We start from the raw sequence: 17272 nt of genomic DNA, 5'->3' as shown, positions 1-17272 counted from the left end.
ATTAGGTAGTGTATCTATTTTGGGTATGTCATCTTGTAGAACATTGAAAGGAGGGGGACATGGGAAGGAGAAATAGGATTTGACAATTTTCTCTCATTATATTCCTTCATTTGATTTTCTCTCAGTGGCTCCCTCCCTACTTTCCCCCCATTCCTTTTTCTCCTTCTTTGATTACTTTTTTGTAAGTTTATGTCATTCCTTGTCTTTGTACTTTTGTCTGAATGTCTGAACTTCTTTTTTTGTTAAACAATGCCTTTAAGACGCAAGACGATTCCTTTTAACCCAATCATTGCTGACAGTGCCTGCATTTTCTTGTCTAAACCCTTCATTATTGGAAGGGAATGCTACCATTTATATCAATTCCAAGGTTCTAAGAACAGGTTGTGAGCTGTGTAGAAGAAAGCAAAGACCCCTCAAGTAAAATTTGTTTTGTTTTAAATAGTGCTTTCCTTTATACTCATATTTAACCATCATTTTAATAAAGATTTGGGAAGTCCTAAAGAACATTCTCTATTTCACAGTGTAATGTAGAGTGTTGAAATTAGGTGGTGTAGAAGTGATTTACAGGTGGTTTTAGTGAGAAACTACCTCCCATATTGGTTATAAACTTTTGTGTTGGTTGAATCTTATCTGAGCCTCTGGTAAATCATTCAACTTTCTTCCTCTCTCTCTTGATCAAAACATCCAACTTTTTATGATGGCTGAACTTGTGCACTTTGTTTAATCCCCAGGCGATAATGATATGCAGATGCTTTTGTCATTAACAGATTTATGGAAAGCGGTTGAGTGAAGGTTAACACAGAATGGTGTAAATCCAGATAAAAATATGAGTCTTGATCGTGATAGAACACCTGTTAGGGTTTGGCTTGGGGTGGGGCTCTACCGCTCCCGACAGACTGAAAAGATACAAGATAAACAAGTTCAAACAAGTCAATGTGTAGAAATAGGTTTCAGTATGTGTATTAATAGAAAATTGAAGATAAACTTGAAGTGAAATGAACAAGAGAGAGAGTTTTTTTTTGGGGGGGGGGAGGGGGATTGATATAGTGTATAGATGTTTAAAAGTAACTTCTTTGAACTTGGAACACCATTTCTATTGGTTTATTTCACTATATTACACTTACACACTTCCTACTTTCTTTTATGTTACCTTCAAACATTCAGGAAAGCATCATTTAAATAAATTATATGTAGGGTTTTGAGGTTAGCATGCTCATGTTATTCTTGCTAAATCATCTCAGTCCAAGTAAGTGCAGAATCATGGGTTAGAGGAAGGAAGAGATGTAATTGACTGGTGCTAATAAGCCAACTCCCAGTTTGAGATCAATAACATTTGGTTTGTATGTAGGAGGAGATGTGATGATTGGTAGGACTTCACATGTTATGGGTTACCAGTCTTGTGTTACTGAGTGTGACCCTATTGGTACCATACCTTGGTATCATGTACTTCCCTGAAGAAACTTTTCATGATGACGAGAATCTTTTAATCTTTGTTTGAGACTATTGAATGTGAAATGATAAACATTCTGTTTTCAATTGTGGGAATGACTTGGAAGTTTTGGGCATCATACACTCTCACTCCAAAGAATTGTTCTCACATATACTGTCTACACCATACTAACAGTAACATGTATCAATAAAAGGAGTTCAGGTTGTAGCATAACCCACCCCAACTATATGCAACAGGAAAAAAAACATAGCAGTGTGTTCCAGGAATGATATGAAAGCAAAGGGAACCAGTCAGATAGATTCAAATGTTACTTTCTTATTTCCTTCTACCAGTGATCTTCCAATGGATTGGAGTTGGTAATAAGAAGCATGTGGCTCGTAATTTGTCTTGGATTCTGCACAAGGCCAGATTGATTAGCTTATTTGGCATTTATTTTCATCCATTTTAAATCCAGAGGGGATTGTGATGGGGGTGGGAGCAGGGGTGCTATTCCAGTTATATTACAGTTTACTGGTAGAAACTGAATTATCAGACTTTTCATGAGGATCTATATAAATTCAGTATATGGGTTGCAGACTGGTACACAAACTTGGTTGCCCCTGTTACCCCCCCCCCCCTTCTTCTGAGGGGTAGAGGTTTGGGATGTGATGGTGTATCCAAGGAGATGCTATGGTAGGCTTGCTGAGTCCCTCCCTCCTTGGTATGGCAATACTTGAATAAATAGCCAGGGTCCCTGTTTCTGTTGCACCCTTATTTCTTGTAGGATGTGTATTTTTGTTGTAGGGAATGGTGAGAAATAGATGAGGTTAATGAATATGTCAATGAATTGATAAATATATAGCATCCCCCTCCCGTTACATCTTTTTCCTAGTTTGGTCTAAGATTGGGAAGGGGAATGGTCAGGAATGGCAAGTGCCATCCATCAATATAACTGTAATAGTGCCATTGTGATCATGAGATTACATTCTTTTGATTACCTGTAATCTTGATGTATTCCTTGATATAAACTCCTAATTCAAATTGATTTTAGTGGAGCTAGTGTTGGAGCCAGTTGGAGCATATTTATATGTCTCATGGAATAAATATGTCATTGAGGTATTCATTTAGTGGGGAGACCTTGGAAGCAATTTCCACCATGCCAAATTGAGAGAACATATTCCTGTCCCACCCTGTAATGTTGCTGATACATATACAGGCAATTTGTATTAGAATGTAGGGACAATTTGGAACAAATTAAACCATGAAAATGTCTCTATTGATAACTTTGAAAATTCCTAGACATACACTGTATCCCTATAGACTTCATCTACAAGGTTGATAAGATTTCCCCCTCAGTCTGAAGAAAGATATCTGTATCCTTTGATTTATGTCAATTTTGGATTCTTAATAATGAGCTTTTATGGTACAGTCATAGAAGTAATGATTACAAACTGTTTGGTTTAATAATCATTGAAATTAGTGTGCATTATTAAAATATATTATACTGAATAGCTTATATTCTGTGGGAGCATGTAATTTTAAGTAAGCCTAAAGGTTTGTATCAAACAATTTGGCTTGACCCTGTAGCACCCTATTAAAGGTAATACAAAGTTTTGGGAAATTTTGAAAATTGGGTGGATAATGATTCTTTACAATTTTGATATATTTGGATGCCCCTGTGGATGTAATATAAGCACTAGCAAATTTAGCCCCTAAACTACTTCTACTTTTGAGAAAAATTGAATATAAAAATTTACCGGTGCTCCCGGTAAATTTTGATAAATTTCAAATAGCGCCTACGGCCGTACAATGGTAGCTGCGACCATGAAAATCTAAGAATGTGTAGCTGTGATATATAATTTCCGAACGGGAACAACTAATCGGTATATTTTAGTCAAGAAACATTGTTTTATAGCTTAATTTATATATTGACCTTGAGAGGGAGCTATACAACATCAAGAGTTAATTATTTACAATTTCATAACTTTAGACTCGATTTCAACCGCGACAATGATCACTGAATATTGTAGGACCGCATATGCTTCCAATATGTTCATTTGAACCAAATTCATGACCCCGTACTAAAACTTTGTATTACCTTTAAGGTTTTGGAGATTTCAATTTATATTTGTGAAAGGAAAGCTTTATGTGCAACAACTTAACCCAGTACCCTGACGTTCAAAAGAAGCTCTTGGAAGGAACCGTCATGACCATTGCCAGTATCAGTGAAGCTTCCTTTATCCGACTGCTCAATCTTATTACAATAAATATCAGAGTGTGATCGTCCTCCAATTCAGATTCTTCCATTACTCACGTTTGTATATAAACAGAAGATAAAAACCACATCAGTATCAAGATAGACTTGACAGAGACCACGTCATAAAGGAGTCTACGACCATTAAGGACAGATATTTAGTTTAGTTTCTTTGATTTGCCAAAGACATTTATTTTGTATTTTGTTTTGTTTACAAGATGCGGTCTTGTAAGGGATGTCGTAGTAGTTGAATTTTTCCCAGAGTGCATTGAATGAAATGAATATGAACAGATGTTTTTCTCCCTCTCCCTCTTTATGTCTGACTGTCTTTCTCTCAAAATCAGATCATCATGTTAGATGAATATCGAATAACTTAGTTTTGATATAAAACAACAATCTTTTCATTGTATTGAAGAAAGGGGAAATGGAAAGATTTTATGTTTGGCAAATCAGCTAAGAGCAAAGCACACGCTCAACAAATGTTCTATCTTGTAAACAAATGTAACCTCAGGAAACACTCTTCATATATACAATCATGTAAGTTTATCTTCATAACTTGTTATGAAAAATGCAAAATGTTTAAGAGTTTATCATGTCAGAAAAGCTAACAGCAACACATCTTCTAGATGACAATGGTTTCATGAAGTTTGACTTTGATATGAGAGAGAAGATTGGAGACCACCCAAGGAAGGAGAAAGATTCTCTTCATCCTTCCATCATGTTTCCAGGCAGAGATAGAGGTTTCCTAGAGATCATGTCGAGTCCTAAATTACCCAAAATCAAGATCAGATGTTGCCAATTTTGGCAGCCTTCCTTTTCATGTTGTTTCAACCCAATAGAATCGGACAGAAATTGGATGGATTGGATGTACCAGTGCTGACAGAGTATCTACATACACTGTTATAATGTGATCCACAACCAAGGACTTTACCAGTGTCTGCTGCGTGCCAGAAGGGCGTTAGCTTTATGTTGAGGGATATTATTTAAAGCCCTTTTTGCTCTAATCAGATGATTCCTTCGTGTGTTAGTGCTCATCATTGTTGAACCTTTCCGCTCACTTACGTTTGTTATCCTTGTGATTTCTCCATGACTCTGTAAATTATGAAAGTAGCCGGGCCTATTTCCTCTTTTCTTATCTTTCTCCTCCACCAGTTTCTTTTGCATTTCAATAATGATGAACCTACTTTTTCTTATCTATCAACATGCTAATGTGATGTGAAATCCTATTGTCAGGTGAATCTATTTATTGCACTTTCCTAGTATCACTGTCTTTCTATTGCCATGTTTTCACCCTTTTTCAATCGTTTCGAACCCTTTTTAGTGGACTATTTCTCTTAGACTTAGAGCTATTTTTAGCTAAATTTCCATCTTCACAGACCCCCTCGAGTATAAATCTTGAAAGCACTTCTAACTCCCCACATGTTCTTATTTATCTCCAAACAAATGTTCATGGTCTGTTTCTTACTGAACAGTCATCTTTAGCTGAATATAAATTGTATCTACATCATACACTTGGGGGGGGGGGGGTTCACAAAGCCTTTTTTCAATGACAAATAACAAAAATCAGTGACAAATCTGCTGATAACCAATTAAAAGCAAGGATTTCAGTAGCTTATAACACAAATTGTCATTTGTCACTGATGTCAAGTTTTGTGAAATGCCCCCCTTGTTATCATTGAAGCACGCCCTCTATCTCAATGAATTACCCATGCTAATTTGTTTCCTACTTTGTACTTTCAGCTTTATTTCCAGCATTCATTTCTACAGTTCAAAAACTTTATTGTGTTGGATTCAGCTTGTTCAAATGTTAATCTACTATTATGAACAAGTGCTCACTCCTCGGCCCTTTAAATGATGATTTAACATTTTGGTGTTTTTAGTGTATATATGTTACATATCAACTCAAGCAAGCCTAAATCAAGTTCTTTATAGAGTTTTAGAGGCAATGACGTCTAGGATCCTATTTAGTATTTCTAAAAATGTGTGGAAGTTGAGCCTTATTCAAATTTGTAACCCCCTACTCTCATTGGATATAGGCTACTTTCAGCCTTCTTTCTTGATTTCCATTTCAAGAAAAGATATACAATTCTGAAATAAAATATCTTATAAATATGAACAGCCCCTCCCCAATATTATCTAGTATTTTGTATTGATTCCATGAAACTTAGGCCTGCTGCAGGCACCTTCATCTGCCAAAACAAGCTCTACCTGGAAATATAAATGGAAGGTAAATGTTTTTCTAGAAAAGAGTCTAAATTTGAGCTTCCCTGTCTCCTTTAGCCTATATCCTTTCTTGCTTGCAGAATTGTCACAGTTCAAGTGTGTCTTCAGCACAGACTTAGCCTGCTAGGTGGCTATAGGCCTAGGACTCAACCCAATTTTTCAAGGGCAATGATGAAATAGCATATTTGTGTTTAAAAAATAGCTTTGGCTACTCGTGGTTGATAATTTCCCCTGATCAGAATTAAAATAGGCTCTTTTTAAAACTTGGGCTCATGACAGTTTTATTGCAGACCTCCATGCATCCCCCTGTTGTTTACAAGAAATGAATTATTTGGACCTCATCTTTTTCTCTCCTCTTTTTATTTGGAAAAAGAGAGACTTTATTAAACAGGAGTCACCTGACAATTTACAACCTCCACGCACTGAGCTGAGTGAGTGAAAGAGAGGAAGTTGGATAGACAAGACTGGGTGTAAATAGTCTGCTCATCCAAAGCCCTGCTTTGTCCTTTTGAATCTGAACCAACATTACATTTTAGGTAAACACTAGATAGATAATAAGCTCTTTCGTAGGAGAGGTAGATCTTTGCAAGAGGTAGACTATGACTCAAGGCAGGCAATGCTTATTGGTTGTAAGTTATAGGAGCTACAATGGATTCTTCCACTTTCAACGTAAAATAGGAGTCTGGTATCTGAGACCACTAGGACAGCATCCAGGGGTGCAAAGAAGTGGGTGGAGACTTGAGGGGGTTCATCTTTAGGAGTGGAAGCATGCTTGGGCTCATCCCCTCTTTGAACTCTAACACTCCTCTTGCACACCTCACCTTGACCTTTCCATTACCCTTCCCCATGGATGGCGGAAGAGAAGAGGAAATAAACAAAAATCAAGAGGAAGGGGAATGAAACATTTGAAGAGATATGTACAGGGACAACAAAACAAAGGCACAGACAAACAGACAAAAATGAGACTGCAAAATATTATTATTAGACACACTTTGTTGTTAATGTTATATAACACTTTCATTCACGTGAACAGTACTCTTTTTCCAAAGACACACTCCCTGAAGATTTTTTTTTTTCAAGAGTGGTCAGTTTGATTATTACATGACTCTATTATCTAAAACTTTGTGAAACTTCTGTAATGCTCTTTAAAAAAATGCTTTAAAAAAATTGTATTCATGTACCCAAGTAGCTAGAAAGCTTTCTGCATTAATATCATCTTTTTGTTTGACACTTCTTGTACATGTAGAGTTTTGCTGTTTAAAGTTTGATTGCTGCTTTACCGTGGTCTCATGTGACAGTCAAACACATGCTCTCTGGAAACATGTAATCCTGTCACATACTGCTCTTAAACCTTCTCTGAGAATTGATCTGTGTGTCATGTGACCTGAGTTTCCTTTCTAATCCATCATATCTTGTTTCTCTTAGGAGTTCTTTCCTCTCACCTGTCCGTAAGAAGACTTGCCTCATTTAATCATGGATTTACTTCCAATTATGGTGATGATTCATTTGAAGATGGTTCACAAATAAGCCATACCAAATCTATCATCTTCACCTGGAGTTAAATGATAACTTGATAAGGGAATGTGTCGATGTCTTTCTTAGAAAACTTCTTAGATCACTAAATCATTCTGTTACAGGAATGTTTGACCCAGAAACCTGTAGGTCATTATGGTCATTATGTAACATATTTTCTGCAAGAAGCTTTATTATTGGTTTCCTTTGTGGAGGTTAGTTTTATCAAGTGTTGGAAACGTTGTATAGTTGAATTATTCATTTAGAGTAACCATCTCCCTTTGATGTGAATATTACAAGTATCTTGTATCAGCCTCTTCAGCTGTCTTTTAGGAGGTGTCATGGTATAGTGGTTCATTCACTTGACTCTCAGTCTAAGGGACTGTGGATTCAAATCTTAGCCTGTCACTAACGTCCTTTGGCAAGACAATTGTCACCATTACCCAAGTGTAAATGAATACCCAACAGTTGCTCAGGCAGTAATAATTGCAGGGCCCTGAGGAAGAACAGCATTGATGCTGATCAGGCTTCCCCGGGCATACAGCATTTAGTATTATTGTTATTATTGTCATTGTCCTTCCATCAGTCTTAGTCATTGTCCTTCCATCAGTCTTAGTCATTGTCATTTCATCAGTCTATGTCATTGTCATTGTCATTTTACCAGATTTCCTCACCTCACTATCTTGAGTAAGTCATTTCCATCTTGTTACCTGTGCCTCAAAATAAGATGTGAATTTCTGCAAGTAATGGGAAGTTTATTTCCACTATCTAAAGATCTCATTCTTGCTCTTAGTTGTAGCTTGTGTTTTGTAGAAGGATCCTTGTGTCTTGAGGAGGCCTTGAGGAAGTAGCTACACAGAGATGAGATCTCTGTCTGTGAAGTAGGCTTTAGATCCTTCAGGAAACTTGAGGTGAAGGAAACCTGTGAAGTTGATCGACATTGGAAATCAACTATTTCCCAAGACACTTCTCTTAGGATATAGATGGATTGATACAGCATGACAAAGCTGAATTGTTTTCAAGTGTTTTATACTATCACCTGTTTCTTGTGGGAAATCAACTTTTCTTGTCTCCTCACAAGACTTGTTCACATAGACCAGGTATTAGCCTTGTTACATGTTACAGTACATAATGAGCAGAACTTGATGGAAGTGGGAACAGCTTTCACAATTTTTGACCACAAAGAGATTTGACAGTGACTGATACAAGATGATGTAAAGCAAACTATTTTAGGAAACCCACACATTAAAAGAGATTGGAAGTCTTTCATTAAGTATGTGTCTCACATTATATAAAGCAGTCTGGGGATTTTGAAAAGTTATTTATATCATAATAAAATAAGCAAAAGTGCAGTTAAACAGTTCAAGATGTCAGTCATTTATATTAAATGAATTATGTTTTTATTTAAGAAATCATGTTGTTTAAATTTCAATTTAAACTGTTTAACTGTTCAGTGGCATGCCATTCTTTCAACTATATATCATCTTTAATCATAGATTTGATCTCTTTCATCAGTATGAGTTCTAAAAGATTATGTTAGAGTATTTTTATTTTTAGTGGATCTTCAAGGAACCTATTGGATTGATTCATTTACTTGTTGTTTGGAACAAGGCAGATAGACAGTTCTAAATAAAGATAAACAAGGCTGAAGACTAGAAATAATGTAGAATTCATAAAAACAAAATGTTCTTGAGTACAACTTCTGTTACAAATTTGATTGAAATAATAAGTTATATAGAGATAATATGGGAGAGCAAGGGAGGGAGGTTGGGTAGAGGAGTAGAGATGAGAGGGGAGGAGAGAGAGAGAAAAGGGGGGGGGTGAGAGGGAGAGAGAGAGAGAGAGAGAGAGAATGGAGCATGCAGGGAGAGAGAGCAGACTCCTTCCATCTTCACTCTACAATGCAGTGCCCTGTAGATGGCGCTGTTTCAGTTCTCATTCCCACCCTCAAAGTGCACACACCTTTTTCAGGAAACTGAGTCAGTTGAATAATAGTCTGTGAATATTTGTTTAATCTATTTCTTTCTCCTGTATCCCTCCCATCTGTTTCCTGTAATGATTCACTTGGCTGTCATCGATAACATTGACATTTCTCTATTCCATGGTGCATTCATAATGCATGATATTGAAGTACTTTCTCTCACAACATGAGTGTCATACTGTACTGGACCCAGCCTATTCATACTCTATATGTCTATGAGTGATATACCTTGCCTGTCTAGAGCCAAAAGGGCATTCACTCTAGTCTATGTTAAAGTATTTTAACCCATTGCGTACTGGACATGGGTGGTCCCTGTATTAACTCCATGAGAATGAGACAGTCCAGTAGTCATCGTGTTTCTTCATACTCGCCATGTATGTAGACTCTCAGTCTCACAGAACATGAGGCACATCTGTATGTTTGTATTAGGCCTAATAAAAAAACAAAACATGTTTAGCGTCCGTTTTTTTCTTTATTCTTCTTTCAAAATGGCCGCTCAAAATGTGGCCGCTCGGTACATTTTCCCTGACATTCTGGCTATTTTTCAAGATGGCCGCCGACAATTTTTTAAAAATGTTTTAAATCAGAAATAGATCCATTTTAGCAGTATTATTCATGTTTTTTTTCCTTTAAAAAAAAAAAGGAGGCTGCCCCCAAAAAGGAAGTGGGCGGGGCGCTAAACATGTATATATTTTTTAATGGCCTTAGCTGCATGACTGTGCTATACCCCTGTATTGCATAGTCATGTGGCAACTGGCATGAAGCATGAAATACATGTATAATCTCTCTCTAGCTGGCCCAAAGCTGGGTGTGCTTTTAATTCTTGTATATTTGGGTTAAATATCCCCAAATTGTTCAGTTAGCCTCAAACATAAGCCCATTGGCATTGTTTAGCACAACTACATGTTTGTGAAAGAAGCAAGTCACTGCTTGCATTTGAAAGTTTCAAAGATTTTACCAAATGTGCATTTTTGTTTTCTTTTCTTTCCCAACACAGTTCCTGAAAACAGCGAGATGATGGGCAATGCTCATGCGATGTATGAACGCAAGATGGGTATCTTTTGATGAAGAGTGTATCAACACAAGATGGATCACTTTAGATGGGATGGTAGCAGGACCTGGCTATCAGGCAGTTTCTGTATTTAATGTTTATTTGTAAATGACACGTACATGTAGATTGTAGCACCCATGTGAACATGAATGTAAGTCTATAGGATTTCAAGATTCTTTAAAGATACTTAGGCAGATTAAAAATATCCCACATTGTATTTAATAACATTACTTTGATTCAGTAATGTTTCCCTTTTATAAACCAGGTTATATGTTCTGTTGACAAGGTTGTTAATTTTTGTATGCACTATAAAGATCTTTACTCTGGATCACACATTCTAACGATAAGTGTCACCTACTGATACTAGAATGAACATGTGAAGACGTCCCATACATTGTAGTGTAGTTACAGTTTATAAAAAGCTTTGATGGACGATCCTTTGGAAATTCCAGAGACATAAAAATCCATCTGGTTTGAGGAGTTTTTTAACATCATTTGACTTTTAGGCTCTCCTCCAACACATTCAGTGAAGCCTAATGGAAAGTCTCAGCACAACATATCCCTGAGGGGCATAGATTGATTTTCCGGTCTAGGTTTCATCTAACTATGGTGCTTCTTACCCAATAGAAATAGCAAAATGGTGAAGTAGTTTTTAATAAACTTACAAATTAAATACTTGTTTGCAGATGCCAATACCATTGTGTTTATGTTCTACCTGTTGAGTATCCTACTAAGACCCTTGACTAATTTAGCAAGGTGTTTTCTAGTCGTCTATCAAGGAGGAATGAGTCGTTATACACACCCTTTCCTTTTGCTAAAAGTGCATATCTATGCGGTTTTGATGCATATCTAAGCATTGTCCATCTGTAATGAATGTGGAACAATAAATAGGTTTTTTTTTTTTAATAAAGATAGGAAACATCATCCCTTGTCATGTAGAAAGATCCCTTGTTCTCATGTAAAAAACCAGGTACATTATGCATTTTAAGCATGTTAACAACATTGACCTTTCTAGACAGGTTTCCATAAAATAGAATATGTTGAACACATTATTTTAATTTTGTTCACCATTCTAAAGATGTTGAAAGCTAACCCTGCTGAGTCACGTATACAGCAAAGTCTCAGCTTTCTCAATTGCATCAAGAGAGGGGGTACTTCCACTTTTTGAGTCTGGTTAGATGCTTTGTGTATGGGTCATTTTTGTTCATTTTATTTCAATGAGAAGTAAAATGTATTGCTTTGTGTTTTAAATGTGAATGAAATTCCATAGGTGTTCTGTCAACCTATTTCTTTTTTCATTTCACACATTGTAAATAACTTAATAAATCATTAAAGATGAAAATGTTTGTGTTTTTGTCAAGTTGTGTCATAAATCTTGGGATAGAAACTTGAGAAAGGACATGATGATAATTTGCACTATGAGAGAGAGAGAGAGGGGGGGGGGGAGAGAGAGAGAGGGGGGGGGAGGGGGTTCATAGCAAAGATTGGTAAAGAGAGGACAAATGAAAAGAGTTTGGAATATGAGAGAGGGGGGAGGGGGGGGGTCATAGCAAAGATTGAAAGAGAGGACAAATGAAAAGAGTTTGGAATATGAGAGAGAGGGGGGGGGGGGGGTCATAGCAAAGATTGGTAAAGAGAGGACAATGAAAAGAGTTTGGAATATGAGAGGAGGGGGGGGTCATAGCAAAGATTGGTAAAGAGAGGACAAATGAAAAGAGTTTGGAATATGAGAGAGAGGGGGGGGGGGGGTCATAGCAAAGATTGGTAAAGAGAGGACAAATGAAAGAGTTTGGAATATGAGAGAGAGGGGGGGGGGTCATAGCAAAGATTGTAAAGAGAGGACAAATGAAAAGAGTTTGGAATATGAGAGAGAGGGGGGGGGTCATAGCAAAGATTGGTAAAGAGAGGACAAATGAAAAGAGTTTGGAATATGAGAGAGGGGGGGGGGGTCATAGCAAGATTGGTAAAGAGAGGACAAATGAAAAGAGTTTGGAATATGAGAGAGGGGGGGGGGTCATAGCAAAGATTGGTAAAGAGAGGACAAATGAAAAGAGTTTGGAATATGAGAGAGGGGGGGGGAGGGGGTTCATAGCAAAGATTGGTAAAGAGAGGACAAATGAAAGGATTTGTAATATGAGAGAGGATGGAAAAAGGGGAAGGGATCATAGCAAGATTGGTAAAGAGAGGACAAATGAAAAGAAGGGTTTGCAATATGAGACAAAATAGAGAGAAAGAGAGAGATAAGGAGAGAGGATGTGGAGGAGAGCGATGGTGAGATGTAAAAGGAAGTGATAGTACAAATTAGTATAGAGAAGACAAATGAGGAAACATGGAAAGGGTTTAGGATGTCAGTTCGAGAGGAGGAGGGGTAGATATCAAAGGGCGAGACAAAGATTAATGTATAAGAGACAGAAAGAAGGGGAAAAGAAATGTGAGAAGGAATACGGAATAGTCGTATATTTGCAAGGGACGAGGTATGATGAATGCACTAAATGTGGAAAGAAAAATTAAGCACACATGACATCAAAGCTCTTCCCAGCAAACGCAATATTATAGTATAGCTTATGAAGTACCCCTTACATTTTTTTCTACAAAACACAATCATTTTCAATTCTTAGTAAAATACCAGTCGACAAAACGCGAATTCAATTGTTGTTGTTATGTGTCAATTGGTCTAATAGTCTCTAATTTGTTAAGGGGTGGATCGTACCCCCCCCCCCTAAAATTTGAAAAAGTGCCCCCAAAATATGTATAGCAAATACTGACCAGAGACTGCAACAAACTTTTAGGCTCTGGGGGCCCAAGAGTGCAGCGTTTAGACAAATAAAAATGGAAAAATCTTCTCACTCGGTATAGCTACGCTCCCTCGCATAATATCCTTCAAAATGTACAAGTAAATACTGAGAAAATCGAAGTGTGAAAAAAGTATATTGCTTCTTTTTATACTATAGTTTGCTAGGGAATGTAATTTTTAATACAACAAAACTTCAAAAACCTGTCGGGGGTAGTGACTTCCTTCACCTTCACCCCTCTCATTCACTATGCTCCCTCACACTTGCGTACTGATGGGGGGGGGGGGGGGGGCTTTGGGGGAAATTCATCCCAAATGATATTCAAACGTGGTTTATTTCTAATTCGATACCAGTGGTTTACAAATGTTGTTGTTACAAAAGCTTCCGGAGGTTCAGCCCCTGGACCCCACCAAGGGCTCTAAGACGGGCCCCTGGTTGCTCATCTGACCGTAATTAAATGCCTAAAACGCTTGAGCTTCCAGGGGCTCTGCCACATGGACCCAACCAAGGGCTGGTCCTAAGGCGGCCCCTGGATGCTCATCTGATCGTAATTTAATGCCTTAAACCCCTGAGCTCTTGGGGGCTCCCCCCTGGACCCCACTCCAATAAGTGACCTGTATGCCAGTGTCACAAATAAGGCATCAAAATATGCTCATCTGACCGTAATTAAATGCCTAAAGCCCCTGAGCTTCCGGGAGCTCCGCCCCAGGATGCTCATCTATATAACCTTATTTTCTAAAACCCCTGAGCTTCATGAGGCTCCGCCCCTAGACACCGGCTGGGGCTTTGCCACTGGACCCCACGCTAATTTACGCTCCACTTTGCTTCAACTTGCTCTACCTGATCGTAAATATTTTAGCCCCCCCCCCCCTCCACTTTGAAAAACGTTCCCAGGGCCTGCGTAACATGTTAAAGTGGTGGTGATGCGGATTTTTTTTTCTGCCCCCCCCCCCCAAAAAAAAAAAAAAAAAAAAAAACGTTGTTGCTCATTACGCCACACTGCTCCCTGGCCCCTCGTATTTTCCCTGCCCTCCCCCCCCCCCGGTCATGAAAAGAAATCGCCGCCCCTGACCAGCAGTAATAGCAACAAGCAAAGCAACAACAACTACAACTAAAACAAAAAAAAAAATCTCGATCAAATCAAGTGCACGCCAAGCCAAACATGAACCGGTATAAAGAATCATTTGGCTTGAGAGCGTCCACAGAAGTGGACGAAAGCTTTAATGGTAAATTTTAAGGTTGGTAGAAGCTCAAATTCAATGGATCTCAAGATCAGAAAGGGAAAAAACTACTGAGACGTGGAAATAAATAAATATGTTGCCAGCATTCACTGAAAGACAAGATCACTTTTCAAAAATATTGTTGTTGTAAAAGTATTTTTTAATGTGATTTACCAAGTTACTGATCTTTGAGTTAAAAAAAAAGAGAAAATACCAAAGTGCAGTATATATAAAGAGACAGAAAGGGAGACACAGAGTATGTAGCGCCCGTTCGAAAAAAAAAATGTTCCCCTTCTGCTAATTTTCCCCTTTTTGATATGAAAATCATGATGCCTGGCACACACTTACTTATACCCTTTTTATCCAATTCATGACAATGGCATTGACATTCCCCAGAGATAGCTACAGCATACGAGACCGATAGTCCTGAACATGTTTTGGATAAACTTCTGTGAAAGCAATACAAGTTTGATTAAAAAAAAATCATCAAATCATAATTTGATATTAATTGGACTTACCGAAAATCGGAATATTCTAGAATACACTACCTGTTTGTAAAAGTTGAACGTCTCCCATGAACGTAACAACTCGGTGGTTTTAGAAGTGCGTACATATCCACAGCGACTTCCAAAAATTGAAAATATTCACATTGCACAATAATTCATTGCACATCGGGACTTAATCTTGATATTCAGTTATAGGGTAAATCTTTACATGCAATGTGTGAGCAGTACAAAAAAAAAATACTTGGCTGCTCCTATAAACGGTTGTTGTTGTGTGCGGTTTATATATGTAAAAACAAATGAATCATTTCAACTGATGTAATTTTTTGAAAATTTATTTAAATCATCAATTTGCACCATGTCAATTATGATTCGGTACCTTGTTAGGTGTATTAATATACAGCTAGGAAGGGAAAAACAATTATTGAAGTTTGGAGTTTGAATTTGTAACCAAATCACTAACATGTACATTCATTTATAGTTCAATTTAAAATACATATTATATTATTTGGTATTTGGAGCTAACAAAATAAATGGGGGGGGGGGGAGGGAGAAGGCTCCGAGAAGGCTAAACTACATGTTTTGTTGACCAATTTGAAAATTTATGAAATCTGATATAGACACGTAGGCCTACTATGACGTTTTGCATGTTTTGCTGCATATTTTTAAAGCGTTTTGTAAAAAAATACTTTGCATTGTTCCTATTGACCACTAAAAGATCTAAGTAAAACGTTGTTGAAATCTTTACACGGCCTATAGGTAATTATTTGACCATTACATATGATAATTCACTTTCATAACATGGCCGCATTAGATGTGGCTTTTGGCCAATTATTGGTGACTCCACGTATCTTTATGGGGAAATTCGGATGGTGGTGTGACCATACCAGTTCGCTATCTCAAAAAAAATGGTAAGATTTCGAAAATGTAATATCATCAATGGAAAGAGGACATAAAATTACCCAGGGACGGATTTTTAATATCTGGATTGGTGTGAAAGTATGAAAATATTGACAAAAGATATAGGCACATTTTGCAATTATTTGCGTCCGTTTCGAAAAATTATGAATTTGCAAATAAGGTCGGGAAATCATCATTTTGAGAGCAGATATCCTCAAAATTGTAAGTAAGAAGTGGTACCAACTGATTGTATGATATCTTGCCTTGCGAATTATGAAATTAACTTATTTTGATGGATCGCATTTTTTAATAATCGGCTATAAACGCCCGTGCGCGAAGTAAGGTCTCGTCATTTTTATGACTTTTTTTAGTTGCACCGCGCACTTTTTGTTGTTTTCGTAGGTTTTTATTAATTTCTCTCATAAAGAAAATTTTACATTATTTATAACATTTATACAAAATTACAGATAAAATTCAACTTTGCAAGCGAACAATAAAGTTAAAAATATTTTTCATATAAATATATTTGCAGATGAAGTTACACATACAGAAGAAGAATATTCACATTAACAAAATTATACTTTCACATTTTAAACAAATAACACATACATTTTTTAACAATTTCCTCGTCCAGCTTGCATATAGATTTCCAATTGTCTTTTCCACAATGATTTTTCAAACTTTCCTACAAAGAGAGAAAAAAGGGTTGTGATAAAAGACCGATCCGACATCGAATTTTTAGATCGCGATATCTCCGGCGAAATCCTTTGTCTTTGACAATACATTTTCTAGTTGAAACAATTTTAGTAAAAAACTTTGCCGTCCACTGGTAAAAATTGAAATTAATACATTTGTGTAAAATATGAGAAATCATGATCGATATCACATTTTCTAATATTTTCAAAATCTCCGAGAACTTTGATCACCCTTCATACATGATTACAGCTTTATATTTCTCCAGTTTGAATATAATTTATGTAACAACGTACAGCACATACAAAATGTGGCCCAATTTGTGTCGCTGACTCATTCACTCCACAATGTAAGGCTATGCTCAAATGAAGAACAAGATATCACGAGCCCTTGGGGGGGGGGGGGGGGAGCGTGAGCTATTAAAAAGTTGGACTCAAAATCGAAGAACCTGGTGCAAGGGGGGGGGGGTGGTGGGGATGATGGGCACCGGCAACCAACCACTTTATCTTCGCCAATGTGAGGAGTCTACGTTTCCTTTTATACTACTAATACGTGTATAACACTTATATCGTAATTAAATTTAACTCACAATCAGCATTGAAACTTGTATTACTCTCATAATCATTCATAACACGTAGGCTATACAGTGCTAGGCTTCAAAATCCCGCCTCTCTACACTCGTCTAAACTTTCCTATATAACTTCAAGCGCGGAA

The 17272-nt window shown here is 37.2% G+C and overlaps 1 protein-coding gene across 2 annotated transcripts in view; it reads left to right on the top strand.

Moving 5' to 3' along the window:
- LOC579892 (proteasome maturation protein) overlaps positions 1-11796 on the top strand; it is a 52670-nt gene extending 40874 nt beyond the window's left edge. For both annotated transcript variants that reach the window (XM_030980263.1, XM_779984.5), the window contains exon 6: positions 10397-11796. In XM_030980263.1, coding sequence (XP_030836123.1) covers positions 10397-10464 — 68 coding nt within the window. In that variant the 3' untranslated portion in view covers positions 10465-11796. The remainder of the gene's footprint in view (positions 1-10396) is intronic.
- Positions 11797-17272: the final 5476 nt, after the last annotated feature.

Source organism: Strongylocentrotus purpuratus, unplaced genomic scaffold (genome assembly GCF_000002235.5).
Source record: "Strongylocentrotus purpuratus isolate Spur 01 unplaced genomic scaffold, Spur_5.0 spur5_scaffold_11, whole genome shotgun sequence".
Lineage (NCBI taxonomy): Eukaryota > Metazoa > Echinodermata > Echinoidea > Camarodonta > Strongylocentrotidae > Strongylocentrotus > Strongylocentrotus purpuratus.
The sequence above is the reverse complement of the archived record's forward strand: the minus strand, read 5'-3'. Positions and strand labels throughout refer to the sequence as shown.